This window comes from Chiloscyllium plagiosum, unplaced genomic scaffold (assembly GCF_037043375.1).
Source record: "Chiloscyllium plagiosum isolate Xiang-an unplaced genomic scaffold, Cpla_swu_hap1 HiC_scaffold_7, whole genome shotgun sequence".
NCBI classification, from domain to species: domain Eukaryota; kingdom Metazoa; phylum Chordata; class Chondrichthyes; order Orectolobiformes; family Hemiscylliidae; genus Chiloscyllium; species Chiloscyllium plagiosum.
The window spans coordinates 54448680-54462767 of record NW_028270145.1 but is presented as its reverse complement, the minus strand read 5'-3'; the positions used below and the strand labels follow the sequence as shown (position 1 = coordinate 54462767).

General features: G+C 38.2%; 1 protein-coding gene across 3 annotated transcripts in view; it reads right to left on the bottom strand.

Annotated features, from left to right (window-relative positions):
- The window catches only part of slc25a12 (solute carrier family 25 member 12), a 118671-nt gene that overhangs the window by 13906 nt on the left and 90677 nt on the right, over nucleotides 1-14088 (bottom strand). For all 3 annotated transcript variants that reach the window (XM_043693649.2, XM_043693650.2, XM_087989037.1), the window contains 2 exons: nucleotides 12988-13068; nucleotides 2982-3122 (listed from right to left, as the gene is read on the bottom strand). In XM_043693649.2, coding sequence (XP_043549584.1) covers nucleotides 2982-3122; nucleotides 12988-13068 — 222 coding nt within the window. The remainder of the gene's footprint in view (nucleotides 1-2981; nucleotides 3123-12987; nucleotides 13069-14088) is intronic.

Genomic DNA, 14088 nt, shown 5'->3' with positions numbered 1-14088 from the left:
GATCAAGATCACTCAAGAGTCATACAGCAGGAAACAAACCCTTTGGTTCAATCAGTCCATGCAGATCATAATTCCAAACTAAACTAGACCCACCTGCCTCACTTGACCCACATCTTTCCAAACATCTTATTCATGTACTTATCAAAATATCTTTTACACGTTGTAACTGTACCTGCGTGAACCACTTTCTCTCAAAGTACATTCCACACATGAACCACTAAAAAAAAAGCCCCTTATGTCATTTTAAATCTTTCACCTCTCACCTTAAAAATGGCTCCTTGTCTTGAAGTCTCCCAAACTAAGGAAAAGATACCTGCCATTCACCTTATCTACACCCCTCATCATTTTATAAACCTCTATAATGTCACCTCTCAACTTCTTATGCTCTAGAGAAAAAACGTCTCAGTCTATCCAGCCTCTCGTTATAATCCAAACCCTCCATTCCTGGCACATTCCGAGTAAATCTCTTCTGAGCTCTCTCCAACTTAATAATATCTTTTCTGTAACAAAGAGACAAAATTGCTCTCAGTACTCCAGAAGAGGCCTCATTAATGTCCGATACAATCTCAACTTGATGTCTCAACTCCTATACTCAAAGGTCTGAGCAATGAAGACAAGGATGCTAAACACTTTAACTAGCCTGTCTACTTGTGATGCAAATTGCAAAGAATTAAATACATGAACCCCCAAGTTCTCTCTATTCTACAACACAACCCAAGTCCTACTTTTAGGGTAGTTCTTGCTTTGATTGCTTTACAAAATGCGATACCTCACATTTATCCAAATTAAACTTGATCTACCACTCCTCAGCAAAGTGACCCAATTGATCAAGATCTCTTTGTAATCTTAGATAACCTCCTTCACTGTCTACTATACCAATCTTGGTGTCATCTGCACATTTACTAACCATGCTTTGTATATTCTCATCCAAATCATTTATATAAATGACAAACAAAAGTGGATCCAGCACCGACCCCTGTGTGAGACTGCTGGTCACAGGCATCCTGTCTGGAAAACCACCCTCCAGTGTCACACTCTGTCGCCTGCCGTTAAGTCAATGTTCTATACAATTTGCAAACTCACCATGAATCCCATAGGATCTAGCTTTACCAAAAAGTCTACTACGCGCAACCTTGTAAAAGGCTTTACTAAAGTCCACGTAAACAATGTATACTGTTCTGCCCCTCACAAAACCATGCTGACTATCGCCAATCATTCCTTGCCTCTTCAAATGCATACAAATCTTATCTTTCAGGATCACTTCCAACAATGCACCAACCACTGAAGTCAGACTCCGAGGTCTATAGTTCCCAGGCTTCTCCTTAGATCCCTTCTTAAACAAACATTAGGCAGTCATTCAGTACCTCACCCATATTTATCGATGATACAAATAATTGTGCAGATGGCCCCCCAATTTCTTCCCTAACTTCCCACCAAATCCTGGGATACATTAAATCAGATGCCCGGAGGTTTATCCATTTTATTTTTTCTAAGACCTCCAGCACTTCCTCTTCTGTAATATAAACTGTTTTCAAAACATTCATTGTACTGAACTCTCTAGCCTCCATTTCTTTCTCCACAGTAAAAGCGGACGCAAAATATTCATTCAATATCTTTCCCATCTCCTGAGAATCAGCACAAAACGATCTCTTTGATCTTCAAGGGGCCCTATTCTCGCTCTATTTGCTCTCTTGCTCTTAATGTACTTGTAGAATGTCTTTGGATTATCTTTAACCTTATTTGCCAAGGCGCTCTCTATTCTCTCTTTGCCTTCTTGATCCCCTCTTAAGAATGCCCCTACACTATTTATACTGCTCAAGAGATTCATTTGAATCTAGTTGTTTATATCGAATATATATTTTTTTTAGTTTTGACTAGAACCTCAATATCTTTATTCACTCATTGTTCTCCAATCCTACAAGCCTTACTTTTCACTCAAACAGGAACAGAATGATTCTGAACTCTCATTTTCACACTTATGAAAGTTATCACATTTGCTTGAAATGGTATAGGATTACTTTGCTTTTGTGAAATAACAGAATCGTGCAAGGTGCTTTATTTTAATTAAAAGGTCAAATATTGTAAATTGACACAAAAATTTAAACACATCCATCTAAAACAGACAATGTATCTTGCTTTTATATAATCTCGTAATCTCGTAATTTGCTCATGCAAATTCAGAAACTATGAATATAAAGAAAAATGTTTATATAACACAATATATTAATTAGAATATTAACTTTGCTGTAATATTGCACATAATTAGATTTTTATGTGAGGTATGTAGCAAGTAAAAATGATGATCAAGATTCAGGGACAATTCAAATAATAAAAACCTAACTGTATTCAGTGTTTTGGATAAAGGCAGGAAAATGGCAAGAAGTCATAATAATCATTCAGCTGGTGCAGATAAGACGGCCAAATACCCACTTTCTGCACCATAACAATTCTATGGTCCTGTCAAGAATTGGGGGAAGAAAAGGACACAGGAAGAAGTGTATAAATGAACAAGATTGTAGATGGTTACAAAAAAGATAAATTAATTTATCAGGAAAGGCTCTGATTGAAGTACACAATGGAAGGAATTCAAGCAGCTGTACTGACAATGAAAATAAGTGAACAAGAACAATTCTGTAAAATAAATAAACTGGATCAACTCAAAGTGAAACAAATCAGTAACAAAATAAAAGAATATCAACTGAATGGTAACTCGTTAAAAAAAAACACAGATGGATTTTGAGACCGTGAATTAAACATGTAAATATTTTAACTGGTTCCTGTGCAATCTGATCTGAATGTGATGATACCAACATATCATTCCATTCCTTCATTTATACTTTAAACACAACCATATACCTTAAAAAAAAAGCCTGTATTCAAACTGTGTAAAAATTCAACATACCAACAATTTATTTTTGTAATAGGCTCCTTACAGGAATAAAGCTTTAAGCTGTCATGCCTAGGCTAACACGGTTACCTACCTTATATAAACCCAAAAACCCAAGGTCACGCATTACAGAAAGTGCACTGACTCTAGGACCTGTGGTAATTTCTCCTGCAACTTGGAGTCGAATTTTCACTATTTCCAGAGGATTTGTAAAGATTACTTGAGAACCTCCAGCCTGACAAAAATAAAAATCATGTTAAAATTCCTGATACAAGGTTCTATACAAAGTTTGACACACCCCAATTTTCCTATTCTGTATGGACTCCCAATCACATACCCATGGCTTTTTACTCCGACTTTTAATGACATTCCCCAAATAAAATATCCAGCAACACAAATCCAAGTACCAGAGGAGCAGACATAATCATTAATTTTTCCAGTAAGTATTCTCCATAAAGTAGGACACGGAGTATCAGAAGAAAACTTGGGAAACCAGTTTTCCAAAGTATATACATCATATCAAATACATAGAATAAATACACACAAACATATAATCTAATTACCAAAGAGAAGAAAACTTCCAGAAGGTTCAGCAAAGGAATTGCGTTCATTTTACGTCAAAGCTCATCACAGACACCATTGTGTTAAGGAAATGTTTTAGTCTAGTCAGAAAGAATCCATTCCAACTGATGCTGAGCAGATTGTACATGGCAGTAATAAATACTGCAAATACTATACATCTGAAAGGTAGAAGTTTCTTTACTGGTAGCATCTATTTAGGTTTTCTTCTTATTCATATATGGGTTGTGGTTGCCACCAGCTGTGTAAGAATTTATTGTTCACCCCTAGACGTGGTGGTAGTGAGCTCCCTTTACAGGAGACCCACTCAGGAAGATAGATCTAGAATTCTGAGCCAGTAAAGATAGAATGGAGATATATTCCAAATGAGAACGCCTTGTAATTTGGAGGGGAACTTCTAAGTTGTAGTGACCTTGTGCATCTGCTGAACCCTATCCTTCTAGGCTGTACAGGACAGGGATTGGGAAGGTGCTGTCAAAGGACCCTGGTGAGTTACCATAGTATATCTTATAAATGGTACACTGCTGCTACTGTGCATCAATGGAGAGGGGGATAAATGAAGATCGTGCTTGGAGTGTCAGTCAAGTGGGCTGCTTTGTACTGGATGGTGTCAAGCTTCCTCAGTGGGAAAGCCATGGAGCAAAAGTTAAGATTCTCCTGTTGCAGATGGTAAGTGCCTGGCATTTGTGTGGTACAAATGTTATTCTTATCAGCCTAAGCTTGGATGTTATCCAGGTTTTGTCGCATATTGGCACAAATAGCTTCAGTGTCTGAGATCATAAGATGAAGGACAGAAAGGCTTTTCAACCAGAGTCTGCTCCACCAATGAGATCAGACTGATCTGATAATGCTCAATTTCACTTTCTTGCCTTTTCCCCATAACCCTGGATTTACTCATTGATAAAGTCTGTCCATCTCTGCCTTCAATATTCTTAAACAGCCAGTCTCTACTGCCCTCTGCGGCAAAGAGATTCACAGATTTGATATCCTCAGAAAAGAAATTTCTCACGTCAGTCTTACATGGGTAACCCCTTGCTCTGAGATTATGCCCTCGGGTCCTCAATTTTCACACAAGGGGGAATCAATCTATCAGCATCTACCCTATCAAATTACCTAAGAATCTTATTTTATTCAATATTGTAGCCTCTCATTTCTAAACTCAAAGTGTATAGGCTTAACCTACTCAGCCTCCCCTTATAAGGCAGTGCCAGAACGCCTCCATCGTCAATATACCTTCATCTGAATAAAGTACTAAAACTATTCAGTTCAAAGAATCATAGAATCCCTATAGGGCCATAGAAACAGGCCCTTCAGCCCAAAAAGTCCACACCAACCCTCCGAACAGCAACCCACCTAGATCCATTCCGCTACCCCATTACGCTACATTCGCCCCTGACAAATGCACCTAACCTACACATCACTGAGCACTATGGAGCAATTTAGCATGGCCAATTCATCTAACCTGCACATCTTCCAAATATGGGAGGAAACCGGAGCACCCGGAGGAAAACCACGCAGCCACGGGGAGAATATGCAAACTCCACACAGACAGACGCTCAAGGCTGGAATCGAACCCGGGTCCCTGGAGTTGAGAGGCAGCAGTACTAACCACTGAGCCACCATGCCGCCCTTGTTTAGGTGTGGTCTAATTCGTGCCTTCTATTGTTTCGTAACAACTCCCTATTTTTATACTTCATTCCCTTTGAAATAAAGGCCAATATGCAAATTGCCTTCCCTATTAACTGAACTCATACACTAGCTTTTTTAAATTTATGCAGAAAGGTTCCCAAATCCCGGTGCTGTAGCTTTCTGCAATCTTACTTTAAATATTATTCAACTCCTCTATCCTTCCGGCCAAAATCAATAACGTCTCATTTTCCCACATTATATTTCAGTTGCCAAGTCTTTGCCCTTCTGCTTAACATGTCTATATCCCTGTGCAAACTATTATCCTCATCACTTGCCTTCCTATCCAGTTTTGTGTAACCCACAAACTTGGTGACAGTACATTAAATTTCTTCAGCAAAGTTATTGATACATATTGTAGATAATCACTGATCCCTGCAACACTCTACTTGTGACAAGTAGTCATCTTGAAAATGCACCCCTTACCCCAACTGTCTTATCTTGTGTTGGCTAGTCAGTCTCCAACATCATGGGCTCTTATCCTAAGAAGTAGCCTAACGTGATATCTCTTATCAAATGCCTTCTGAAAATCCAAATATGTTACATCCACTGCTTTCCCTTTATCTACTGTGTTTGCTAGCTTATCAAAGAATTCCATTAAATTTGTCAGGCACAATTTCCTCTTTGTGAAGCTTTGTTGATTCTGCTTGTACATATTATGTCATTCTAAATGCACTCTTATTCTATCCTTTATAATAGACTCTAACATTTTTGCAATAACCGATTCTAAGCTAACTGGCCTGTGGTTGTCCTTTTATTTTATCTCCTTCCCTTTTCAATAAAGGGACTGACATTGTCAGCTTTGCGGTTGTCTGTGACTTTTCTAGAATCTAAGGAACTATCAGTATATCAACCATGTCTGTGGCTATTTCTTTTAATATCCTATGATGTAACCCTGACAGCTCATCAAGTCATCTTCTACTTTTGTATTCAACTACATGTGATAATAAAATCTAAATGTAACTACTATTTCCAGATTTTTACTGATTTCAAATTTCACTATCTGCTATGATAAGGTTTGAACCCATGTCCCAGAACATCAGCCAGGAACTCTGGATTACTAGTCCGTTTTACCACTATACCACAACTTCCCAGATGTATTAGTTATCTAATAGGAAAAGAAAAAAGGAAAATATTGTATCCATGTAGTGCCTTTTGTGACTTCAGGACATGCCAATGTGTTTCGCTTTTTTGGTTACTTAAGAGTAGTCACTTCATGTAGGAAACCTAACAGATAACTTGCGCTTGGAAGGTTCCACCAATACAAATGTTTTAATAACGTTAATTGAAATGTAAGTATTTGACACAGAACTGAGCAATTTTTTTTTATATATCCACCTGGAAAGACAGGTTTTACTCCTCATTCAAAAGACTAAGTCTGTGACAGTTGCTCACTCCATCAGTACTTTAAAAGGATTGGGCCATTCAGCCCTTCAAATCTAGGCTGGCATTCTAGGTAATGGCTAATCATTGACTTCAATGCCATATCTCGGTTTTCCTCAGATCCTTTATGTCATAACCAGAAAACGGTCAATTTGTGTCAAACTTACTTACTTAATGACTAAGCTTTTGTAGCACTTAAGGGTAGAGAATTTCAAAGCTGCACTGCTCTGAGTAAAGATTTCCTTCCCAAAAGTCCAAAATGGCTTGCTGTTATTCTGGGACCATGAGCCTTCACCCCAGATCCAACAGCCAAAGGAAGCACCAGATTCATACAGCACTGCATTTACTATCCATCTCAATTAGAATTTCATAGAAATTATAAAATTCCATGAGTTCTTCTAAACTCCAGAGAATACATGCTGTCTCTTCATCTCTTCTCAGAGAACAATTTTACTCCCCCAGAAAGCAAACTGGTGAACCTCTGCTGCAATCCCTCAATGGGTTGTTAGGCAAGTGTAGCAGAACAACACACAATAATCCAGGTACAATCTTACCACTGTTCTAAGCAATTGAAACAAGCCTTCTTTGCTGCTGTGTTCAAGTCACCTGTTATACAGACCAACATGCTGTCTACCTTTGTAATTGCTTACTGCACCCGAATGTTAGTGTTCAGTAACTTATTGACAATGGTACACAGGTTCCTTTGGACATCAACACTTTCTAATCTTGCACCACTTAAGAAAAGCCATGGGAGGAATGCCACTCTTAGTCAAATTAGATTCCAACTGCCATGTTATTGTTTCCTCACTCAGCCAGTCTAAATGCCCTTGAAGCCTTTTTTGCATCCCCTTTACAACACTCAGTCTAAGTTTTGTATCATCAGCAAGTTTGGAAATCTTAAAACTGATCTCAATATCCAAATAAGTTAAACAGATAATGAACAACTAGTGCCAAATCCTAAACAACCCATTGGTTCCGACCCTCTACTTTCTGCCTGTTAAACAATCCTCAATCCACGTGAGTACTGCCAATTCCATATACTTTCGTTATTCTTTTTTTAAAAAATCAACCTAAACACAGGCCTTCTCTACCAAAGAATGAAACACTACCAGTGCACCTTAACTTCTGTGGGATTTCATATAAATCTTTTGAAATTCAAATATACCCCATACACTGGTACCCCTGTCATTAATTCTGCCAGTAAGTCTCTTCATATATTTATCAAGTCCACATATAATCAAGGCTTTGAAGTGGTACTTTATAAATTCCAGTTTTCAGAATAAACCCAGCCTGATTCCAGGTTAAAACTCTGAGACAGATTTTGAACAAGGCCTCACACCTACAAATTCAGTGTCTGACCTGAAGTGTCACATTTTGTATATTCCTATCACTCTGCCCGATTGTCATGACAGCCCAGCACTGATACTGACTTTATAAACACTTTCCATACCGTCTGACACTCTTAGTCACCCATGTATTATGTGACTTATTATGTGACCAGTTGTATGATCTTTTGATCTCTCTGCCTATAAACTCTGGGTCAGTGTGCAACGCTCTCTCATTGCACTTGATGAAAGCTTGTGCGATTTCAAATAAACCTGTTGGATGATAACCTGGTGTCATGTGACTTCTGACTTTGCCTCTAAGCTTTTATTTTCCACCTTATGATCTGTAAATCCATGCTTACTATGATCTGCCTGTACTGCTCGTAAACAAAGCTCTTCACTGTACTTGGGTACATGTGACAATAAATCAAATCAAATCAGGTAGCAAGCATTTCAGAAATGCATTAGCAAGTCAAATGCTGACATCAAGTCAAAGAATACACTACATTACCATATTAGTCATGTAATGAACAAAGTGTAGCTAGTTGAGTTTAATAGATAGCAAGTACAACAAAACAAGAATTATGTGTTTTCTTTTGAATCAAGTTGCAATAAAGGGGGTTATAGCATGTAAGTTGGGAAAGACTAAATCAAACCTATTTAGCCTTCTGTTAAACATTTTTAAGGATCCGTATGTGGCTGGCTAAAAGCCATCATTTATTGCTCACCCTTAATTCACCGTAGGTGGTCAACTGCAATCTTGAACAGTTCACGTGATGTAGGAATATCCAAAATGTTATTAGAAAGAAAGTTCCAGAATTGTGGTAGATAGTTCTGCAAGGAAGGTGTGGGGCTTGGAAGGGAACTTGTAGGTAGTGGTACGCTCACAAATCCACCGTATTTGTCTCTCCAAATAGTACAGATCATAGGTGCTACTGAAGGAGCTTAGATGGATTTTCAGTACTTCTTGTAGATTTTATACACACTACTGCCACCGTGCATTGGTAGAGGAGGGACTAAATAGGGAACATAATGGATAGGATGCCAGTTAATTGGCTTGTTTCATTTTAGATGGTGTTAAGCATCTTGAATATAGTTGGAGCTGCACTTAACCAGTAGTGTGTTCCAATATATTCAGGTGATGTGTTCCTCTCTGCGGAATTCCTAGCTTCTGACCTGCTGCTGTAACCCCAGAATTTAATGGGATGATCCAGTACAATTTTAAACACAGGGTATTACTGGTAAATTCAGTAAAAGGTATTGCTACTGATTGCCATTGGCAAATTATCAGATTCTCTCTTCTTAGTCATTGCCTGACTCATTTTATGTTGTGAATATTGCTTGCAAGTTATCAGGCTAAACATGAATATTGTTCAGGTCTTGCAGCATATGGACAGTTTTAGTATCTGATGAGATGGAAACAATGCTCAACATTGTATAATCATCAGCAAACATCCTCACTTCTGATTTTATGATGGAATGAGCCCCATTGATGTAACAGCTGAAAATAGATGAAGCCAGAACACTATCTGGAGGAACTACTGCAGTAATGTTCCAGGACTTGAAAGTGGAGTTGTAGGTAAATAGGATAGTGAAGGCGGTGTTTGGTATGCTTTCCTTTATTGGTCAAAATATTGAGTACAGGAGTTGGGAGGTCATGTTGCGGCTGTACAGGATATTTTTTATGCCACTGTTGGAATATTACATGCAATTCTGATCTCCTTTCTATCGGAAAGATGTTGTGAAACTTGAAAGGGTTCAAAAAAGATTTACAAGGGTGTTGCCAGGGTTGGAGGATTTGAGGTAGAGGCTGAATGGGCTATGGCTGTTTTCCCTGGAGCGTCGGAGGCTGAGGGGTGACCTTATAGAGGTTTATAAAATTATGAGGGGCATGGATAGGATAAATAGACACAGTCTTTTCCCTGGGGTTGGAGAGGCCAGAACTAGAGGGCATAGGTTTAGGATGAGAGGGGAAAGATATGAACAAGACCTAAGGGGCAACTTTTTCACGCAGAGGGTCGTACATGAATGGAATAAGCTGCCAGAGGAAATGGTGGAGGCTGGTACAATTGTAACATTTAAAAGGCATTTGGATGAGTATATGAATAGGAAGGATTTGGAGGGATATGGGCTGGGTGCTGGCAGGTAGGACTAGATTGGGTTGGGATATCTGGTCGACATGGACAAGTTGGACTGAAGGATCTATTTCCGTGCTGTACATCTCTATGACTGAAGATTAGCATTTAAAACCACTGACATATTTTTTGCTATGTACAGTGGAATATTTTTCTAGTGTGATGACATACACAATCAAATGCTGCCTTGATTTAAAGGGCAGTCAAACTAACTTCCCCTCAAAAGTTCAGCTCGTTTAATCATGTCTGAACCAAGGCTGTAATGAGTTCAGAAGCTGAGTAGTCCTGTGGAACATGTCATCAAGTTATTGCTGAGCAAGGACCACTTGATGACACTTAAAATGACATTTAAAATTCATCCTCATGCATTAAGCGAGGTGTACAATTAGAACATTGAGATAAACGTATGCAGAAAGAAAGCTGACAGTGGAATTCAGAGGATTTTTAAAAAAAAATGTTCATGGGATGTGATCAGCACTGGCAAAGCCGTTATTTACAGACAACTCCTAATTGTACTTCAGAAGGTGATGGGAAACTACCTTCTTGAATCACTGCAGTACTTGGGGGTGGTAGGTACAACCACACTGCTGTTCGAAAGGGAGTTCCAGGACTTTGACCCAATGACACTGAAAGAGCACTGATACAGCTCTAAGTCAGGATGGTGCGTGACTTGGAGGTAACTTGCAGGCTTTGATACAGTTATACTAAAAGCCATAACAATAGCAAGACAATTACCACTGGCTCTCAAATTAGGACCAATAATGTTGAATGTTCCAGTTTGCAATCTTGCAGATGGCCACAGGAGGTATTTGCCGTTGGTCTGTTTGTCTGACTAGCACCTGACCAACAAGTACAGAACTGTGAATTTTCCTGTGGGATTTAACTTTGCCAGGAACAAAAAAATGTTCTATTATCCAATCTCAGTTTTGGAATAGCTATTCAGTTTCTATCCCCTGCATAGACTAGAACAGAAATATTTTTGAGGAAAAACATGCTTCAAGTGGTATTTGTAGTCCCCAGGTTGACATGCATCATCCTTTGCCCCAGTAACCCCCTCCCCCATCTTTTGCAATGTTTCTGGTAACACAATGAACTACAGACTTGTCCAAAATATTTGGAATAAGATGAAATATTTTTAGTTAGAGCTCTAATAGAGGTTGCAAACTTTTCTCATTAAAAACACGAGCTATCTGCTTACCAAAATAGAAGAAAACAAATATCAGGCTATTGCCCAGGCAGCAGAAGAGGAAGATTAGCTGACGGTTCAGGATACACATTCCTTTTAAAGGATAGTATTTCCAAGTCACAGAAATAAATAAGCAAGGAAGAATGTTAGATTTGTACATATGGGTGAAACTTTCGATTATGTCAGGATCAATCAAGTTGAATTAATTCATTGAATGAAATCTGTACAGGCTATGATGAATTCTATGTAAAGCTCATTGAAAACTGCAAAAAAATGGCAAAATTTTAACATTCAGGGGTATAGAGAATTCTAATGATTGCTACATTCGATTGTTCCAAAATTAATTACAATTAACTCAATCAAAATAGGGACAGGGCTAATTCCAAGTTTTCAATAGGTCAGACAGAATAGCTTGGGATCACTCAGGTGCAGTTTTGGGGTCAAAACAAGTCGGAGAAGGATAGACAGACAGAACCGCCAAATTTAAGGCAGAGTTGTCATTAACTGCGCTGCTAAAAGACAGCTGAAACTCTCAGATTTTGTGTAGTGAGTAATCAAGGAATACATCAGTTGAGCAACTCTGGGTAATAAAGGCTTGGGAAACCCTAGAGCTGTGAACCGCTCAAAAGGAGCACTATTATTTAGCTCAACAAAGAGGGTGAAAGATCCGTAAGCAGTATGTAACTGAGCAAGATTGGAGCTATCGATGAAAGAATGGATCTCCTTTTGAATAAGTACTGGATTGCCATTCTCAAGAGTCCAGAGTGTGGACCCAGGAAAGGAAGGTCATCAATCAGAATGAGAACAGTCGTTGAGGCAGTCCACGATGGAACAGTTTAAGAGGGAGTTTCACAGCCAAATTAGCGGAGGTGAGGAACTGATGAAATTTAATGAGGTCTGCAACCGTGACATTAATGTCTGTGGGAAATTATTGCAAAATCTGTATAATCTGTCATAATTGCATTTGCAAATTGTTGCGAGCTGTGACATATTTGATCAAAGTACATTACTCATGTTTAGCACATTAGTTATGGGTTTTAGAATTAACTTTCACATGTATTATATATTGTACTTCTATTCAAACTTGTATATTGCATATTTCTTGTTTATTCAGAACTATGGAATATTGCGGCTTTATTCTCTGGATCTCACCTTGTGTCTATTTTTAAAATAAATGTTAGTTGCCCCTAACCAAAATAATAACAATTTTGTGATCCTATTGGGATCATAACGCAAGGTAGCAGTCTGGTTTGGGATCATAAAACCATAGCTCCAATTTCTCCCAAGTTTGCTCACAAGCTTAAAAGCATCTGGATGGGGATATGAATAGGAAGGGTTAGAGGGATATGGGCCAAGTGCTGGCAAATAGGACTAGATTAGGTTAGGATATCTGATCGACATGGGAGAGTTGGACCAAAGGATTGTTTCTGTGTTGTATATCTTTATGACTCTAATTGTTTAGTCCTCACCCGCCATATCACAGAGCTATTGTTTTACTTCGCTGAGGTATAAACTTAGAATGACAATGTCAAAATATTTTTGTATCCTTCTATCTTAGCCAGCTTTTACATAGCAATATATTGAGGGCTTTTTAAAAATACCTTTAGCCTGAGTCATCACTATCTATTCGAGTTGTAACCCACTTTTAAAAAATGAACTAAAATAAGTAAGGTACAAATTTGCCAACTGAGGCAAAGAATTTCACAACAAAGTCCAAAGATTAGAACATTCAAACTTTCATGATACATGAAGATTTTGATTTGATTTATAAATGTCATGTGTACTGAAAGTGTAAGCAATACTTACACAACCACCAGCGAGGATTTCTCCAATAAAAGGAATTGAGCCATCTCTTCGAGTGAACTTGTCTCGTACAAAATCATTTACCTGTTAAAGAGAAAATGCACAAGACTTAAAATATCACTGATATCACATGCAAGACAATATATTTTTGGTTATATGCATTCCTTTTCCTTCCCAATTTTCTAAAATTATTATAGGTGGATGGATGTACAGGCAAGTTATTTGGGCAGACTGTGCTGAAACCAGTTCACAGGAAGTGCCAAGAATGGCCAAAAATAAATCTCCCACAGACTTCCCTTGTTCCAAATAGTGAAGTATCTCATATTTACTTCTCCACCTCTGTCAAGGGAAAAAGCATTTATTATTTTTATTGACCAACAGCAACCATTAATTCAAAAGGCAGAGAACCTTATTTATATATAATTTAAATCACAATCTGCAACTCTCAGGTTGTTCCCATTTCCCTGTTTATTTTCACAGACTAATTGTATGAGTGCTCTCCTTTCCAAATTGCACAAAAATCTGAAAGCTGCAAAGATACAACTATTTAAATGAATTGAATTTATTAATTGTCTTTCATGTCTAAAAGGTAAAGTTGCCACAGTGACACTGGACCATCGGACTGCTCTCTCATGAGACAGCAACAACTGGCAGTGGTTTAACCTGAGGGTCACCATGCCTCAAGCAAGGAAGAGCTTGAGAAGAGCAATCATTCATAGTAACCTTAAACAGTGTGGGAATTGAATCCATGCTGTTAGCAGCACTCTGCATTGCAAACAATATGTCCAGCCAAATGAACTTACCAACGTGCCCCTTTTCATGATTATAGGATGTCTAAGAACACTTTGCAGTCAATGCTTAAACTGTAATTGCAATATTGTGTTATAAAGCTGAAGTTGATCCCCCTCTGAGAACCCAAAGAGGAGGGCCTCACCCTATAATCTGTGAAAAAGAGTGTGATAAGTGATGTAACCTGCTCTTTAGCAAATTCTAGTGGTTAAATAAAATAAATTCCAGACACTCACTTTAAAATCAACAAGTAACGATTTAATTATTCACCTCGAACAGTGAGCAAATTAACTATTAATAAACTGAATAAATCAC